At 37.7% G+C, this 19,050-nt stretch overlaps 1 protein-coding gene across 1 annotated transcript in view; it reads left to right on the top strand.

Moving 5' to 3' along the window:
- The first annotated feature begins 283 nt into the window (after positions 1–283).
- The window catches only part of LOC18439028 (zinc finger CCCH domain-containing protein 44), a 42,881-nt gene continuing 24,114 nt past the window's right edge, over positions 284–19,050 (top strand). Inside the window, exons 1-5 of the mRNA XM_011626888.3 lie at positions 284–1,265; positions 1,711–1,790; positions 5,053–5,231; positions 10,473–11,406; positions 11,507–11,634. Of these exons, the coding sequence (XP_011625190.2) occupies positions 379–1,265; positions 1,711–1,790; positions 5,053–5,231; positions 10,473–11,406; positions 11,507–11,634 (2,208 nt within the window). The 5' untranslated portion in view covers positions 284–378. The remainder of the gene's footprint in view (positions 1,266–1,710; positions 1,791–5,052; positions 5,232–10,472; positions 11,407–11,506; positions 11,635–19,050) is intronic.

Below are 19,050 nucleotides of genomic sequence, written 5' to 3'. Positions count from 1 at the left end.
AATCGAGTCTAGCCCTTGGGCCACAATTAGACCTTGCTTTTTTGAAGCCAGGCCGGCCGCCCCACCCATTTCCATCCCCAATTTTACCATACAAATCAAAAGAGCCTATTTTACTTGCCGTCACTAAACGTGCGGGTCTTACATGTGCGGGATAGGTGTGTTTACTAAAATATTGCGTGTACATATCAGCCACCTATGAGATAACCTCACTGCACACCGTAACCGATCAACCCGGCCCCCGCTTGCTTATTATTAAACCGTTTCAAACGTCGCCCCAGGCTTTGTAGCTGCTCTGCAATTCTAGGGTTTCAAACCTTAAAACCCTAATCTGTAGTTATTGGGTTTGAGCCCTAGCCTGCAATTTCTAGGGTTCCCGCCATGGACGAAGAAGACCCTAACGACGTTTATAGGCCTGCAACAATAGAGAGCCCATATGATCCTCGGGTTGCCATTGTTGAAGAGGACCCTTCAGATGTTTACAGGCCTTTGCATTTTGACCATTCTCTGGACCCAGGCCATGCGTTCATGGATTGTATGCATGAGACGAGATTAGAGGAGCTTCAAGCTCAGCAGTATGGGCATGGGAATGTGCACGGGATGGAACATTCACAAATGGGGGATTTTGAGGCCATTCATGGTGTGAATTCTGAGGATTTTGAGCCGATTCCTGAAAGTGATTCTATGGTTTCTGTGGACGAGAATGTAACTGAGGATGTCGAGCCTATCCCTGAAAGAAGTAATAGGGCTTCTACGGTTGAGCAGTTAATGGAGGATTTTGAGCCAATTCCTGAGAGCGGTTCTAGGGTTTCTATGGAAGAGAAGGAAATGGAAGATTTGAAGGTTATTCCTGAAAATTATTCTAGGGTTTCCGTTGAGGAGACAGAGGCAGAGAATTTGCAGACCGTGCCTGAGACAGAGAATTTGCAAACCATGCCTGGCACAGAGAGTTTGCAGACCATACCTGAGACAGAGAATTTGCAAACCATGCCTGACACAGAGAGTTTGCAGACCATGCCTGAGACGGAGAATTTGCAAACCATGCCTGACACAGAGAGTTTGCAGACCATGCCTGAGACAGAGAATTTGCAGACCATGCCTGAAACTGAGGCTCAAGTGGTTGAGGAACCAGGTCAAACCAGCGGGGGAAAGCGGAAAAGGGGTAGGAAGGCCAGGGCTCAACCGAAGGCTCCTACAAGGAGAAAGGACGAAGAAGACGTGTGTTTTATATGCTTCGATGGTGGAGAACTGGTGCTTTGTGACCGGAGGTATTTCAGTGTTGGTCTTGTTTTCATAGTCATTTTCACATCATCCTCACCATATTCTACAATCCGTAGTATTTATTGTTTTTTTATTTGCTTTTCGGGAAAATTTTAATCTTTGAGAACGGACTTTTACAAGGTTTTCTCAATTTTTATTATTTGGACTTTTTTGGTTTTACATAAAGGACTAACTTATGGTATGGTAGTGTTGGGTTTTTTGTTTTTATATATTTACTTGAAAAAGTTGACTGTTTGATATATTTATGTATTTCTTTACGGGTTTCAGATTTATAAGGATTAGCAGTGCTAACAGTGGTTTTGTGGGGTTTTTTTTTTGTACTCATTTTTTTATAATATTTGAAGGTGTAGATTATGCTTTTGTGCATTGTGGTTTTGTTTCTGCCATTGATTTTATCCTATTTTATTTAAGCATTTTGTTTTGGGTTTTCAGGTTTTGTCCAAAGGCATATCATCCAACTTGCATTAACCGGGACCCAGCTTTTTTTCGTACAAAGGGTCGATGGAACTGTGGTATGGCAATCTGGTTAAACCTGGAGTCTTATTCACATGGATGTTAAACCATTAAATTAATGGTTGAATGGTGCATGAAGTTTCAAGTGTGGATTGAATTTTGGGTTTTGCAATGTGGCCCTTTTCCTTTGATCCTCTGATTCCGTGGTTAATCAGACTGTACTGGTTCTGATTGTTAATTATTTTATTTTTCCATTCATTCATTTGTTTATTTTTCTAGCTTAGATGTGTTTCTCTTCCTTTGTTCATTGGGTGTTTATTCTGTGCTTTTCATTTTTGGTTATATTTTCATGACCCCGGAATTACCCTTTGATGAAGTATGCGATTGGTGGGTCTTTATTTTAGTGCCTTAGATGTTTTAGTTGCGAAGAGTAGGGTGGGGGGAGTTTTGCTTTTGCTTATTATTAGTTTGTTTTGAGTATCCATCATGAACCATTTGTGGATGTCTATTATGTGGCGAAAATGTGGATGCTTCACATCTAAAACATGTGTAGAGCCCAATTTGGTCCATATTTTATTTGCAGCCAATTCTATTACGTTCCAATTTAAGGCCAATTTATCTTCGGCTTGCTGGGGATCCCAATTGTGTCCTTATTTTCATCTCAAGAGATGTAATTATAACTAAATTCTTCCATAGTAATGAAAATTGGGCTAGCTTTGATTCTTCATTATGTTTACTTGGAATTCTTCCATTATGACTGCAGTTCAAGAACAATGGAATTTGGTCTAGCTGGGATGCTCAAGTGTAGTGATCCTACCTCATATCCAAATAATGTAGAAGCTTCCCAAATTATTTTCATATTAGATTGGCCATGGTAATGTAGAATGAACATAGAGATTTGTTAATGAACTTATTGGGAACAAAGAAAAAGTGTGAAACTCATTGAGATAGACTCAAATTGGCGGCAATCCATTTCAGATATTTGTCAGTTAGTCAACCTTATTTTAGTAATTTGATTTGGAAAGCGTTAGCAACCAGGTCCAACTTATCAACTTCACTTAGATGAACTTGAATGGATGTCATTTGATCCCCGTGATATATTGCTTGTGATGTTAGAGGATGATTTTACCGACTTCAAGATGCATCTTGCACTTTTTTGTTTTTGTTTTCTTAATGCAACACTGTTTTACTAACATTGAGCTGCTTCTCTTACTCCCGGTGTTTCAAAAAGCACTAGTTAGCACCTAGGCAGTCGGGGGGGTCTGGTCGCCAAGGACCTGGGCAGCCCAATAGAATTTTTTTTTTTTTTGGTTTTCTTTCTCTAAAATAGGCTCTAATGGGTTTTAGGTTTTAAATGAACACCCACACTTTTGCTCCTTTAGTATTAAAACAATGACCCAAAAATACCCTCCAGGAGCCGCATTTCCCCCCTTGGGCGGGTTCCCGGGCGTTTAGGCAGACGCCCATGGATATCCGCCTAATTTGGCCTCTTAGGCCTGGGCAATGCGCCCAGGCCTTTTGGACCGCCTAGGCAACCGCCCAGGAGTTGGGCGGTCCGCTTTTTAAAACACTGCTAACTCCTTAAACCTTTTCAATGCTCAATGGATCAAGAATATGTCCCAAAACTTTTGGGAAACATCTGTAAACCCTTGGGAAACAACTTGATTGCACAGTTCTAAGAATCATCAAAAATTGTGATTTAGGTATTATTGAAGTAGCGAAAACTTTCCATTTCCAACTTTTTGGTGAACTATGAATTTGAGATCAGAATTGTTGATTGTTCATTTAGATGCATCCTTACTGGCCATATTCTTTTCTAGGATAGACTCTCACTCCTGATTATAATGATTCCCAAGCATTTCCCATCATGTTTGTCGTTTTGGGACCAAGGTTTCAAAAAATATTAGGCGGCCGGCTTGGCCCCTAGCGCCCAGAACGGCAGGCGTCTTGTAGTGCAAATTCTTTAGATATATACATATATGTGTGTCCGAACATGCATATATGCTATTTGTGTCAATTTCATAATTTATTGCATTTGAAAATATTGTAACATACTTTTTTATATACAAACATGTGACATATTGCATGTTGAGATGTTCAAAATTCAAACCATACAAAATTTAAAAAATTTAAGAGTCTAATAGGCTATGTACTAGCAATAGTCTCCAACTCTCCATATTCCATAATAACATGGACTCCAAATCTCCAAGTCATCAACAAACTTACAAAAGTATAAACCAAAAACAACATAGTCCAAAAAGGCTAAAAGTCTAACAGCCAAATGTGTAACAGATTGAGGGCTTATGGAAGTGTTCTTTTAACTTTAGTGACCATAACCTATTTAAATCTTTTTGGGGTCAAAATTATCCCTTTTTCCCTTTTATGCATATTAAAAAATTGAAAAAGGCCCACGTCCATGGGCGCCCTGCCTGGCCTGCCTGGGCGCCTGCCCAAGTACATCCCCCTGGAATGGGGCGCCCGAGTCTAGCCGTGTGGTCAGAGGTGTCTTAGGCCCCTAGGTGCTGGGCGGGCCCTTTTTTGAAACCTTGGCTGGGACTGATAGATGCATATTATGCATTGTAAGAAAATATGGTTTATCTTGTGGTCATAGAATATGCTTGGCTAACCAATTTCATATGATCGATCTTAGAACTATATGATTCTTATGCCAATCCACATGCTAATTGAGTCCATGTGCTTGTTGGGGACATCACTTTTTGGTTTGCACTATGTTTTATGTTAACTGTTTGTGGACAACTAAATAAAAAAATAATGGGTGCAGCATTATTTGGCTTGGTAATTTTTTTGGAGAAAAATATTTGCTTGGTGGCATTGAAAATGTGTGCTAGATTACGCATTGAAGTTGGTGGATATCTGAAGTATAACAATATTCATGTGATTGAGCCATATTATAGGGCTACTTAGTTATTGTGAAATGGGCTACCTAGTTATTGTGATAGATTCTTAGGGTTATGATCATTAATTTTATTGATTGTTCTGATTTCTTTATCTTTGTTACTTTGTACTTATGCTAGAGATTTGAATCTTGGAGGCAGTGATGAAATATGTTGGATTTCTAACGGGCATGATGTTTGTAGTTTTCTTTTTGACTGGTATCAACATTTATGCTTTTAAATAATTTGCTTATCTTTTCTATATAGATTTTTATAACAAGTTATTAGTAATATCTGTTTGAATTTTTGCTTGTTTTTGCTATATTATTGTACCTCCTGAATCTTTTATACTTGTTAAGAAGAGGTGGTTCGCTGAGATTGTCTGATATATTTACTTTTCATATTTTGTGTTTGTTGATTATTACAGGCTGGCACCTTTGTAGCAATTGTGAAAAATCAGCTCATTTCTTGTGCTGCACATGTACATATTCATTGTGCAAGGTCTGCATCAAAGAAGCAGATTTTTTCTGCGTTCGTGGAAACAAAGGATTTTGTAATGCATGTTTTACAACAATAATGTTGATTGAAAAAAATCAGGCTAATACGGTATTGTCCCGTGCTTAATATGAGTGTGCTAGCATTTCTTTTTTTAAAGCAGTGTTATTGGGTGGATTACAATAATGATTATTCTTCTACTCTAAATAGAGCAAATTCATTTTGTGTTTAAATTTTTATCACATGGGCGAATGGTTCAATGTGTGTTTCTTTACTGGATTCAAACTTGTTATTTGTTCTCTTTTCTCATTTAGTAGTAACATAGTTTGTACATGCCAACAATGAGTTTTCAATTATGAATGATCTAAAAAAATTTGGCTGTGGGAGTCTAGATGAGTGCTAGTATGCCTGCAAATCTAGGCGGCAAAAACAGGGATTAAGGGGGTTTAGGCCCTCTAGGGTGTTTAGGGGCTTGGAGTAGGATCCCAAAACCTCCAATATATATATATAGATCACTTTTTTGTGCTTCTGTGTTATTGTGTTGTGTTCAAATACATGAATTGCGTTGAAACTTGAAATTGAAATGCGAGAACTTTGTTGTTAGAAAATTGCCCATAATCCATATGAAGTAGCATAATTATTACTTATCAAATGCCAATATGTCATAGGTCCATAATCAACTATCTACATCAACATTAGATGCTTGTAACACAAAGTCAACACATGAATTATAGGTCACAATTCACCAAAAATCAATATACTTCAATTGAAAATACATAAACTAACAAGACTAACGACATATCATATCTAATTAACTCAAAGTGGCAGTTGAGTTTCATCATCACTTCCTACAACATCCCCACCACCATTAGATGCATCTGAATATGATGATGATGACATGCCATCATTATTGAAATCACCGCCTCCACTACATATTCCCCTTTATCCCTAATCTCCTCTGAGTTTGTTGCTCGTTCACGATGCTCCTCTCTCACTCTCCTTAATCTCTTCCTTTGAGATAGAGATCTAATAGTTTGTACAAGGCTCAATGGTGTCCTAGAAGCCTCACGAACTTGGCTCCAAGTTAGCCCTCTCAAGGAATACCTCCTCATTCTCAACATTAACCAACCACTTGCTACTATCATTTGCGTTTGCAATAATAAGGACCTCCCTTTCATTGCGTTCCTGATAGCGCTCCTTTAGCTTTTGATTTTACTTAACGAAGACAAGGTCATTCAATCTCTTTTGCTCAAGCTTGTTTCTCTTCTTCATACGAACCTATTCGATAATGTGTGAATGAACAATTAGAACTTTGAAAAACATAGTACAGTTTACGGGTAGGTAACTGATAACTAGTAATCTCTAATCTCCTCTGAGTTTGTTGCTCGTTCACGATGCTCCTCTCTCACTCTCCTTAATCTCTTCCTTTGAGATAGAGATCTAATAGTTTGTACAAGGCTTAATGGTGTCCCAGAAGCCTCACGAACTTGGCTCCAAGTTAGCCCTCTCAAGGAATACCTCCTCATTCTCAACATTAACCAACCACTTGCTACTATCATTTGCGTTTGCAATAATAAGGACCTCCCTTTCATTGCGTTCCTGAAAGCGCTCCTTTAGCTTTTGATTTTACTTAACGAAGACAAGGTCATTCAATCTCTTTTGCTCAAGCTTGTTTCTCTTCTTCATACGAACCTATTCGATAATGTGTGAATGAACAATTAGAACTTTGAAAAACATAGTACAGTTTACGGGTAGGTAACTGATGACTAGTAATCTCTAATCTCCTCTGAGTTTGTTGCTCGTTCACGATGCTCCTCTCTCACTCTCCTTAATCTCTTCCTTTGAGATAGAGATCTAATAGTTTGTACAAGGCTCAATGGTGTCCCAGAAGCCTCACGAACTTGGCTCCAAGTTAGCCCTCTCAAGGAATACCTCCTCAGTCTCAACATTAACCAACCACTTGCTACTATCATTTGCGTTTGCAATAATAAGGACCTCCCTTTCATTGCGTTCCTGATAGCGCTCCTTTAGCTTTTGATTTTACTTAACGAAGACAAGGTCATTCAATCTCTTTTGCTCAAGCTTGTTTCTCTTCTTCATACGAACCTATTCGATAATGTGTGAATGAACAATTAGAACTTTGAAAAACATAGTACAGTTTACGGGTAGGTAACTGATAACTAGTAATCTCTAATCTCCTCTGAGTTTGTTGCTCGTTCACGATGCTCCTCTCTCACTCTCCTTAATCTCTTCCTTTGAGATAGAGATCTAATAGTTTGTACAAGGCTCAATGGTGTCCCAGAAGCCTCACGAACTTGGCTCCAAGTTAGCCCTCTCAAGGAATACCTCCTCATTCTCAACATTAACCAACCACTTGCTACTATCATTTGCGTTTGCAATAATAAGGACCTCCCTTTCATTGCGTTCCTGATAGCGCTCCTTTAGCTTTTGATTTTACTTAACGAAGACAAGGTCATTCAATCTCTTTTGCTCAAGCTTGTTTCTCTTCTTCATACGAACCTATTCGATAATGTGTGAATGAACAATTAGAACTTTGAAAAACATAGTACAGTTTACGGGTAGGTAACTGATAACTAGTAAATAGCAGGTAAGAGGATGGCTAAATAAGTACCATTTCATATGTGCTGAAGTTCTCTCAATTAGACGAGTGACAAGTCAAATATGCGCATAGTCATCTGCCACGAACGTGGGGTGCTTCCCCCGTGATTTGTCTACCATGCAGCTATTGTTCAAAAAGCTGTCCGCCCATTGCCAAGGCGTTGGGAGGACCTTAGGGTGCATGCCCAGGCCTGGTGGCTCTCCCTGGGCGCAAGTACCTGGGTACCCGTACCCAACACCTAGGTATTGGCCCTTTTTTGAGATTAAAGTGTCTCCTAATGGCACTTTGGGTCATTTTGACCTATGAAGTTTTGCATAAATGACTATTAGGGGTATTCTAAACCTCCAAAGTGAATTTTTTTTTCTTTCAAATCTTAGCCCCCAAATCGATTGATTTTGAGATTTCTTTGAATCAAAAAGAGATTCTGAGGTTTGAAGAAGCATCCTAAAACTTACCCTTCATTGTTGGAATTTTTTTTTAGAGTGCTAGTGAAGATTTCTATTTCATAATGTCTGATGGATATTGTGTCCGTGTGTTACTATAGAGTATGCCATGCTCAGTTTGGATTGGATAGTTGGAGGCTAATGCACCATAGACTTTGTTTATGTCTTTTGACTTTTTCCATTAAATTTTCAATGATTTGAAGTTTTGAACATTGTTCAAGTTTTCATGTGTATATTTGCATGGAAAGAGTTAGCTAGAATACATATAAATGCAAAAAAAATACAAAATTGACACGAATGTCTACATATATGTGCTTTTGAATAGCACTTATATCCAAATTTGTAAAATGTTTCAACCTCAGGGTGCCTGAGGTTCTGGGCGCCCGTGCAGCCTAGGGGCCGCCTAGCGGTTTTTTGAAACATTGTCGGGGACTTAGATAATGTGTTTTGTTTGTATTTCTAAAAAGCTATAGTTTCTAAGATTAATTTTAGGCGACCAAACCCCTCTAAAAACCTTCTGTGGGGTTTTCCTGGATGGGCCGCCTAGTTAACTAGGTGCCGGCCCGGCCAGCTAGGTGGCCAAATCCGCAGTTTTCAACTGCTGCTGTTCTCTGGCCCTAGTAATAATGGAGCTGCAAATGGGTTATTGCCGTGGCCTCTTTTATTTTTTATTTTGGGATCTTGTGCCCTTCACCCAACATTTTTCAAGCCCAGGTTACTACATGTGAGCATCTTGGTCTCTTTTATTTTCTTGTTTTTGGATTTCATGCTCTTCACTCAACATTATTCAAGTTCATGTTACTAGATGCATGCATCTTGCCACATGTCTCTGGTACCTAGCATCATGTGTCCATGACGCAACTTGGAAAAAATGCATGCAGGGGGTAATTTTTCCATAAAAAACTTGGACTTCAGTAAATTTATATGCTTGTGACACTAGTTAATAAAAGTTTTCAAAATGATGCTTCATATGCATTCAATGTTTGCCAAATCAATATATCACCTTCTCATGATAGTGTCGAGGGAGATTCTTTCATATCTGGATTCATAATGTTTTGCGTCTTTGATTTGACTGAAGACAAGAATTTTCTCTCACACTCTTAAATCCAGTGTCATGTTCCTTTTGAATTCAACCGACCCTAAGATGTAGGATTTTTAATTCTTTATATGATTGAGCTGTGCATTGATGTTTCTGTTCCTGAAATTATTTCTTGGCCTCATGGTCTTTTATGGAGAGTTTGTTTGTGATGAGGTAGTTGCACCATTTGTTGTAATAGCGTAACTTGCATTTCAGTAGAGAGATAAAGCTTCAGAGATCACGTTTTGTAGGGTATGGCAAGCCACTAATAACATCGAACTGCGATTATGACACTACCAACTAGAAAAATGATCATCGTCATCCGAGCCTTATCCCAACTACAACTATTTGGGATCGGCTACAATAATCTTGTTCTGCCATTCTGCTCTATTGTGGCCCATAGGTTAAGGATTTATGAAAAGATGTGGCAACGTTTTATGCTGGTTGCCTACCTAACACAACTATCCTCCTTTATCTTGGGTTAGGACTGGCATTGGAACGACCATGGTAAAGTTTAACAACAAGAACAACCACAACAGTGAAAAGAAAGACAAGATCATCTTTTCCATGAAATCCGATGTACAAACCTATTGATATTTATACTAATATTAAAAAAAATCTGTTCTTGCACTTTTTGGGTATGTTAGTGTTGGATTAGAGATCATACCCATATTTTTCTCTTTTTTTGTTTTTTTTTGTGATAAATGTTAACTTTTGTATTGCTATAAGGAGAGGGAGTACAAGTTTTGGTTAATCCGAGAGTACCCTCTAGACACTCGGTAAAAAAGAATAGGTCAACAGATCCTGTAAATTTTTTTTATTTAGTTGGTTTTCATTTATTAGAAGGGAAGAGTAATTTACACCATCATTCTCCTAAAAAAAGTAATGAAAAAAGAATCTTTTTTTTTTCCTTTGTTGTTATCTAACTGTGCTACACACACAGATACCCATACACAGACATACAAGAGTTCATGTAGGATAATTCCGTGCATGTTAGTGTATATGTATGATGTCACTAATTTCCTTTCTCGTCTAATGTCCACCAATCTACATGTTTCGCAACATTTTATATGCATGCAAGTTAGGCTTATATAAGCTCAGTGTTGTCAAATGTAATGTAGATATTTTGTTTATTGGTCCTCATATCTTTCATGAAGTAATATGTTTATTGGATTCTTTTCCCACATCATGGTTGAATTATGCTGGTACAGGCTGAAATAGACTTTGATGACAGAACCAGTTGGGAGTTTTTATTCAAGGAGTATTGGTTGGATCTGAAAAGAAAATTGTCTTTGACTCTGGAGGAGCTTTCTAAAGCTCGTAATCCATCTAAAGATTCTAGTTCTGTGGTTCGTAAGGACGTATCTTCAGATGAACTATATGATGCGAATGATGATCATGGATCTGTCTCTGATGATTCTTCTGTACAAATTGAAACTCCTCCTGCACGAAAAAAGCCGAAGAGAAGATCAAAATCGTTACCTAAGGATGAGATTCCTCAGAGTGCACCACATGTGGCAGATGTTGCAGAGATATCTACACCTAAGGATTTGGAGGTGTGGGCTTCAAAAGAGCTCTTGGAGTTTGTTGGGCACATGAAAGATGGTGATACATCTAGGTTATCTCATTTTGAGTTGCAGGATCTCTTACTAAAATATATAAAGCAGAACAAGCTTCGCGATCCTCGTAAACAGAGCCAAATTATTTGTGATTCGAGGCTCCAGAATCTGTTTGGGAAACCACGTGTGGGCCACTTTGAAATGTTAAAGCTGATAGAATCGCACTTCCTCACAAAGGAGGTGTCTTCTGAAGTCTCCGCGCATGATACCCAGGAGGGAGCTCTGGATAGCGAGAACAATCAAATGGACACTGAGGGCGCTAGGGATGCAACACTAAAGACGGGTCATGATAAAAAACGCAAGTCACGGAAGAAGGTCGATGAGAGAGGGCATGAGGCGAATCAAAATGATTATGCGGCAATTGATGTTCACAACATTAATTTGATTTATTTGCGAAGAAATCTAGTTGAAGATTTGCTTGATGATCTTGAGAAATTCCAAGATAAGGTTGTTGGTTCTTTTGTCAGAATTAGAATTTCTAGTACAAGTAATAAGCAAGATATGTACAGGCTGGTGCAAGTTCTAAGTAAGTTTGCTTTGCGTCCTTGATGACTTTTCTTGCATTCTTGTCACTGTGGCTGCGTAACTTTTGAACATTTGGAGACTCCTGATGCTGTTGCATGCAGGTACCAGCAAGGCAGCTGAATTTTATAAAACTGGCAGAAAGACTACTGATATTCTGTTAGACATTCTAAATTTAAACAAGACAGAGGCTATATCAATTGATTCGATATCAAATCAAGAATTCTCTGAGGTTATACAAGCTCCTGTGCATTGTTTTGTGTATCATTTTTCCTATGTAACAAGATTCTGTTTTATTGATTTATGGTTTCTTCTGTATTAGTTTGATAATTTTCAGAACTTTAAAATTCTTTGCTGTTGGATAATTAACTTTACAAGTCTTCATTCGTTAACAAGTTCTTTCTGAAGTCAATTTAAGCAACTTTTCTTGTATCAGATTATGCTTTCTTGTTTTTTGCTTTATTCTCCTTCTTGGTTGACTTGAGTTGTGAAGGGATGTCTTATGCATTATGGATCTGTCTCTCCCAGGTTGCACCTTATGAACATTATTTTGTTCATAATGTTTTTGTAATATAATTATGTTAAACAGATGTACAGTCTGATATTTGTTTTCTTTACTTGGATTATATTGTTCACAAATATGCGAAAGCAAAAATAAAGAACTACATATTATGCTAACTTAACCCTCAAAAAAAGATTAAATAAACTAACATAAAACCCATCTCATGGTGGCAAGTAATTCATTTCACATGCTAAGGACAACACTGGTACAAGTCTTTTGTCTTTGCAAACTCTCCAGTTAGCATCCAAAGACCTCTTTATGGACTTTCCCTTGATATAGTCTAATCGAGTAACCCCTCTCATCAGTGTGTTCTCCTACCAGCAAGGCTTCTGCTTTGGCCCCGGTCAAGGGCCTAGTAATGTTTAAAAATCTATGCATCATTCGTTTGGGTATGCGTCTACAAATACTACTGGATATTGTAGCCTCCCTCCCATTGAACAGTTGAAGATGAGCTAGTGTTTCCCTTGGGGAGGCCTTTCTCTAGTGCAGGTTGAAATTTAGGTCCTAATACTCAAAAAGCCCATTCATGTGGAAACTAAAACATTTGCAATGTTAAATCCTTTAATTAGCAAATTCTGGGGCTATCAACTTCATAAAATCGCTTGGGTCATTTCCTTTGAAGCTTCAATCATTGTTGATTCATTGTTCATGTCCTTTTGGAATGTTTAGATCACTTTGAGGGTGTGAAAGTCCACCAAAAGAAAAGATGCCTATGGGCTGCTTTGAGTTTCTGTCAACCTTTACAAGCAAAGCAGAATCTCAGGTACTCTGCACAACAATTTGGAATTTAAGATGGTATTTCCACCTTCTCAAATCATAACTTAATGTAGCACATGTAGTATACTGGTTCTTATTCTCCCAGAAGACACATAGATAATGATTAATTATTTGTAATGCTGAAGGCTGTTTACAATGAAGATTGTATCGTTATAATTCTCCCCCGAGGAAGCTGATGCTCTAGTGCAATCCTTCTTGTTCGAGTCTTTCCCATATGAATATCCTCTCTGATCCTGCTTATCGTATTAGCATCATAGAGAAGTCAACAAAGGCTTGGAACCTAGGTTTGTATGATGTCATACTGTGATATTGTTTTTATTCCTATAACCCACATTCTTTTTTCATTTACTAGGAAGTTCTTAATGGGACTGCCTACTTTTCCAACTATCACTTCTCTTACTGATTTTTAATCAAAGCTTATGATAACTGAGCGCCAAACACCGGACTGTTTTATTCCAGCTATATTAGAATGTAAACTGATATTCCAGCTAAAAACCAGGAGAATCATCAAACAGCTGGCGTGCAATCCTTCATTTGATATAAAAAAACAGTCACTATAGCTTGCTGTAAATTTTATTGACACTTAGGATCACAGTCATGCTATGCATAAAAAAAATCAAAACCCAAATTCGATTATTATTGTTGTGAACATCATTCAAGTGTTTTAATCAACCCATAGAACATTTCCAGCAAGTATTTTCAAAATCGGACCTCCATGTAAATCATTTCAAATAACTAAGAATGATGCCCCTGTGGGTTTCTTCTTGCCCATGCAACTTTCCCCAATTTCAAGTAGTATTTTAAATACAAAAGATGAGTGACACCATAAAACAAACTCACCAAATTTGTAGAGACTTGCAGGTTGTGTTTTGTTGCTTTCCTAGAGAGAGAAACTTGTTGAGAAACAGCTTGCTGTAAAACATGTGTAGGAAAGAATATAGCGAGAAAGGGGTGAACTAGGGAACACGATGTTGTAAATATCTGGTGACATTGTAGGGCTCTTACAGAGTTGAGAGGCACATCCTTAAACTCATCACACTAGGAACCATAAGAGGGAGAACGAGGTTTTAAAGAGAGCAAAGTAGCTTGTGCAAGGTGCCCTAGTCCCTAAAAAAACCTTTCCAATATACATATAGCTGCTTAGAGAAGAGAGAGAAGATACTTGTAGAAAGAGATTGACCAAGTGTTACCTTTCAATAGCCACTTGTCCCTCATCTCATGTGGCTCCGTTCTTATTTTATTTGTTTCCCTTCAAACATACTTTCAAGTGGGTTAGAAAACAAAAGGAGGGCCCTTTTATTCTCCATATATTTTAGAAACATTTTATTTTTCTTAAACATCCATCATACATTGCTTTAGTAGCTATATTTAAGTTGTTTGAGCTATACATCCTTAAACAACAAATCCATCCACACATATGATTCATCCAGTAAATGGTATCAACCACACACTTCCCCGCGCTCATCAATTGTCGTGACGTATTGCGTGATTATCAATCATATCATGAGCTTCACCTATATGTTTCTAGATTAGTGGTCTCTCTCTCTTACTAGTGTCTTCCGTAATGCATCAAACACTCACTCTGTGAAATATATATGACATGAAGGAAAAAAGCCTCTATCACTTGAAAAAGTTAATAACTATTGGAACAGTGGATCATGCCTTGATCTTGTCGAGATACTCAAACTGCCCAAACTAGCTATAGCAAAGTGGAAACAATGTCAATAAGACATGGCAGCTGGAGGTCATGCTCAATGAGCCATGCCACATATAATTGTCCAGTCTAGCCATCACGAAGCGGATCATACAGTCAAAAGAGTGCTAGTCGGAGGTCATGCTCAACTATCCGGATGTCCAAGCTAGCCATCATAATGCGGAACACAGAGTCGAAAGACTGCTAGCTGGCAGTCATGTTCATTGAGCGATGTCGAATATAACTTCTAGTCTAGCCTTGCAATGTGGATACTAAGAGTGAATAGACTGCTAGCTAGTGGTCGTTCGTGACATTTCCCATTCAAGGGATTTTGCCACACAAATGAACAATTAAATGTCCAATGACATAGACTACTTCCCTTGGAGGGTTCTTACTTATGCCACATAGGCTATCATTGCGACGTAGGTAAGGGGATAACATCAAACATACTACATAGTTGATTGCTGTGCCATTGAAAATCATCACAAGAAGCTTGTGGATCTCAATCCCATACCTCTTGCGCATTTCTCATGCGTGTTTATGTTGACACCTTTAGTTAATGGGTCAGCCATCATAAAATCTGCATGGAGACATATCACTTCTATATCTCTTTGTTCCACATACTCTTTCACAGAATGTTACATTCCATTGATGTGTTTTGCTATATTTTGGTACATACGATACTTGGAGATAGCTATGGCATCTTGGTTGTCACAATAAATAACTGTTAAGTGCTCTCAAATTTAGCTAGTGGTATTTCACTGAGCAGTTTTCTCATATAAATTGCTTCATTCGCCACCTCATATGATGCTATAGTGTCTGCTTTTATAGTTGGATGTGACATACTCGTTTGGATATGACCGCCCTATGATATACATGCTCCTTATAACTATGATATACATGGTCCTCTATAAGTGAAACCCATCTAGATGTGGATATAAATTCATCCTCTACGACCCCAGTTAGCTTAAGCAATACTGTAGCCTTGCAATTCGAACTTACCATTTCCGTAGCATAGGCTATATTTGGTGGTCCTTTTGAGGTATCTAAAGATTATCCTTACAAGCTTCCAATGTTCCATGTCTGGGTTACTCATATTATGGCAAGCAACCCCCATTGCATGTGCTATGTCAGTTGTGTATAGTTCATCAAATAGTTTAATGAACCTACTACTTGTGCATAAGGGATCTTTGCTATTATCTCCTTCTCTTTAGCAGTCTTAGGACCCATGTCATTAGACACTTTACATCTTTCTCATATGGGGTTCCCATTGGTTTGGTTTCATTCATTCTAAAACTTCTTTAATATCTTTCTAGTATACAATTCTTGACTTAGGTAAAATAGTCTTCTCTTCTTATCTCGTGTAATTTTCATACCAAGAACTTTTTCTAATTTTCCTAGCTCTTTCATCTCAAATTGTGAAGATAATCATTCTTTGGTATCGTTAATAGCTTTAGGATCACTACCTGTAATGATAATGTCATCTAAATATAATACCAAAATGTGATATCAACCCCCACTACTTTGGGTATGTACACAATAGTCAGCGCTTTGTTAATCCAAAATGTGATAACAACCCCCACTACTTTGGTTATATACACAATAGTCAGCCCTTGTATTAACAATGCCATAGTTCTTTAGTGCCTTATTAAATTTGAAGTACCATGTCTTGATGACTGTTTAAGTCCATAAAAGGGATTTTTGTAACTTGCATACTTTGCTTTATTGACCTTTTTGTTCGACTTCCCAAGGTTGCCTTTTAAAAATGTCTTCCTTTAATTTAGTTTTGATGGTTGTTTAAGTCCATGTAAGGGATATATGTAACTTGCATATTTTGTTTTCTTGACCTTTTCGTTCAAATCCTCAGGATTGTCTTTTAAAAATCACTTCCTCTAATTTAGTTTTAAGGAACGTTGTCTTTACATAATGAATCCATTACGAAAATTTAGGTGTAGCACCAATAGGCGATAAGATGACAGAGCGTAGACTTAGGTGGGCTGGCCATGTATGGTGCTGATCTAGTACATCACATGTTAGGAGGTACGAGTTAGTTCAAGTAGAAGGCTTGAAAAGGGCAAAGGGTAGGCCCAAAAAGATGTGTTTGGAACTAGTCTGAAATGATATAGGGACTTATAGCCTCACTGAGGGTATGGCGGACAAAGATTCGTGTAGCCGACCCCAATTAATTGGTGAAAGGCTATAATGATGTTGATGATGATGACAACGAATGTTGTCTTCACATCTATTTGGTGTATATCAAAGTTGTAATGATTGGCTATGGTTAATACAAATTCTAATGAATGCCTTTATAACAATGGGGGAGAAAGTTTCTTTATAATCCACCCCTTCTACTTGGGCAAAACCCTTGGCAACCAATCTAGCTTTATACCTATCAATTGTGCCATCAGGGTTGAATTTCTTAGCGTAGACGCATTTACAACTGATGGCTTTTCGTCCTTCTGGTAGATCCAGTAAGGTCCTAGTCTCGTTCTTCAACAATGAGTTATATTCATCTTGCATTGCCTCCATTCAGTTGGATGCTTCAGATGGACTCATAGCCGCTTTAAAGCTAATGAACTCATCATCACGTTTTACATTATGCCCATAATAGTCATCCAAATAACTAGATCCCTTTGTTTCACTAGTACTTCACGTACACTCTGGCGTAATAGTATGATTAACCTCACCAAGGTTTAGAGAATTACCATGTTGCCCCATATCTTCTTCAGTTATTTATATAGTTTGAGGTTATTTTCCTTTTGGCATTTCTTCATCATCCAAGAAATAAGCATCTCTACTTTTTACATAGTTTTAGTCTCATGATCATAGAATCTATAGTCTTTAAAGTTACTAGAGTACCCAACAAAAGTGCATTAAATTGTTTTGATTGGGTTGAGTACATGAGTTGGACAACCCCACACTCTCATGTGATTTAAATTAGGTTTTCTATTGAACCATAATTCAAAAGGCACAAGTTCGGGCTAAAATTGGTAAGATACATTTGCCTCTTGTATCATACAATTGACTCTCTCTAGTAAGGATTTATTCTTTCTTTTAGCCATACCATTTGGTTGACGTGTGTAAGGGAGTGTACATTGCCTAATAATCCTATGGTCCTTGCAAAATTTTTCAAATTCAAGTGAAGTATATTCTCCACCCCTATCATTTTAATCTTCTTGTCTAGCTTATTTTCTTCATCTTATATTTTTTAAATTTTTCTAAAGCTTGACTTTTATGGGAAATCAAATATGCGTGTGTGTATATTCAATAATCATCAATAAAGGTGAAGAAATATTCATATCCTTTTAAAGTTTTTGTGTTTAATCTGCCATAGATATCAGTATGGTCTATGTCTAGAACATTTTCTGCTCTTATTGCCTTTGCTAATGATTTTTGCGTGCCTTTCCTTTTAAACAATTTTCACATTTGGGTTTTTCCTTTCCTTCATAAGGAATTAATTTTCGTTCATTATTCTAGACAATTTCTTAGAACCAATGTGTCTTAGTATTTTTGCCATAAATTAAAGTTTTCCTGAAAAAAACAGTACAAACCATATAGGAGGAAGATAATGCTTTCACTTCACTAATTTCGAGTTTGTACAAACTTTTACAAAAGACCAAAGAGTGGTCTTAGCTACTATTTTGGCATCCTTTTCAAAGCCATTCTTCCCCCTTTTACATTTACTTCAACCCCATTCTTATTTACTTTAGATAGAAAATGAGCTTACACTTTATATGGTGGCCAGAGGATATTATTGAAAGTAAGAGTGCCCCCACCTGGAAGATGAATATTCTAGGTCGCCTTACTAAGTATGTTGACCCAATAGGAGTTTCCCATATAGAGCTTCCAATCATAAATCTTCTTTTCTATAAACTCCACCATGTGCTCCTTGCTTGTGGTGATAGGTCTTGTTGCACCCAAGTCAATCCACCAACCATCGGATGAGGTGGCCATGAGAGACTCTTCGGCCATGAATGCAACATCTTCCTTTCTCTATCATCCTTGGTAGGCCCTACAAAATTTGGCGATGTGACCAAGTTTTTTACGGTTAAGGCATCTTCTCAAATTTTTAAATAATTTTTCTTCTTTTTGTCTTCCTTTTTTGTGTCGTCTTTGTTTTTGTTATTCCCCTAACTTTTATTATTATTAGACTTAGTTAACCCTTTTTGAGTAAATTAACTCATTATTGGGCTCATTCATTTTTATCTTTGTCCCGATCAATCTCTTCCATCCTAAGATATCCTCTAAGATCATCAAGAGTTTGGATTATTCCGTTGTTGAATATCTCCATATCCCCTATTTTTAGGTTTCATTTCTTGATAAACCCAAGGTTTCAAAAGATATCTTCTAACCCCTGGCCACTTTAAACCTAATTTTTAACCTAAGCAAATGTGAGAAAGATATGCTCTTTCCAAACCTAATCCTTTCTATCATTACTTATATACCCCAATATTCTCTCTCTCTTTTTCTGCGTCTCTCACTCTCTGTCTCTCGTGTTTCTCCAAACACTTCTCTCTCCTCCCGGTAACCTTTTGCCTTCGTGAAAGCTAACCCAATCCTCTCTCTCTTCACTTATATGTTCCAAACTTCTCTCTTTCTCTCTCTTCCTGTGTCTC

This window comes from Amborella trichopoda, chromosome 9, assembly GCF_054954075.1.
Source record: "Amborella trichopoda isolate Santa Cruz 75 chromosome 9, AtrichopodaSantaCruz75HAP2 v2.0, whole genome shotgun sequence".
In the NCBI taxonomy this organism is placed as follows: Eukaryota; Viridiplantae; Streptophyta; class Magnoliopsida; order Amborellales; family Amborellaceae; genus Amborella; species Amborella trichopoda.
Note: the sequence above shows the minus strand (reverse complement) of the source record. Positions and strands in the feature narration are given on the sequence as shown.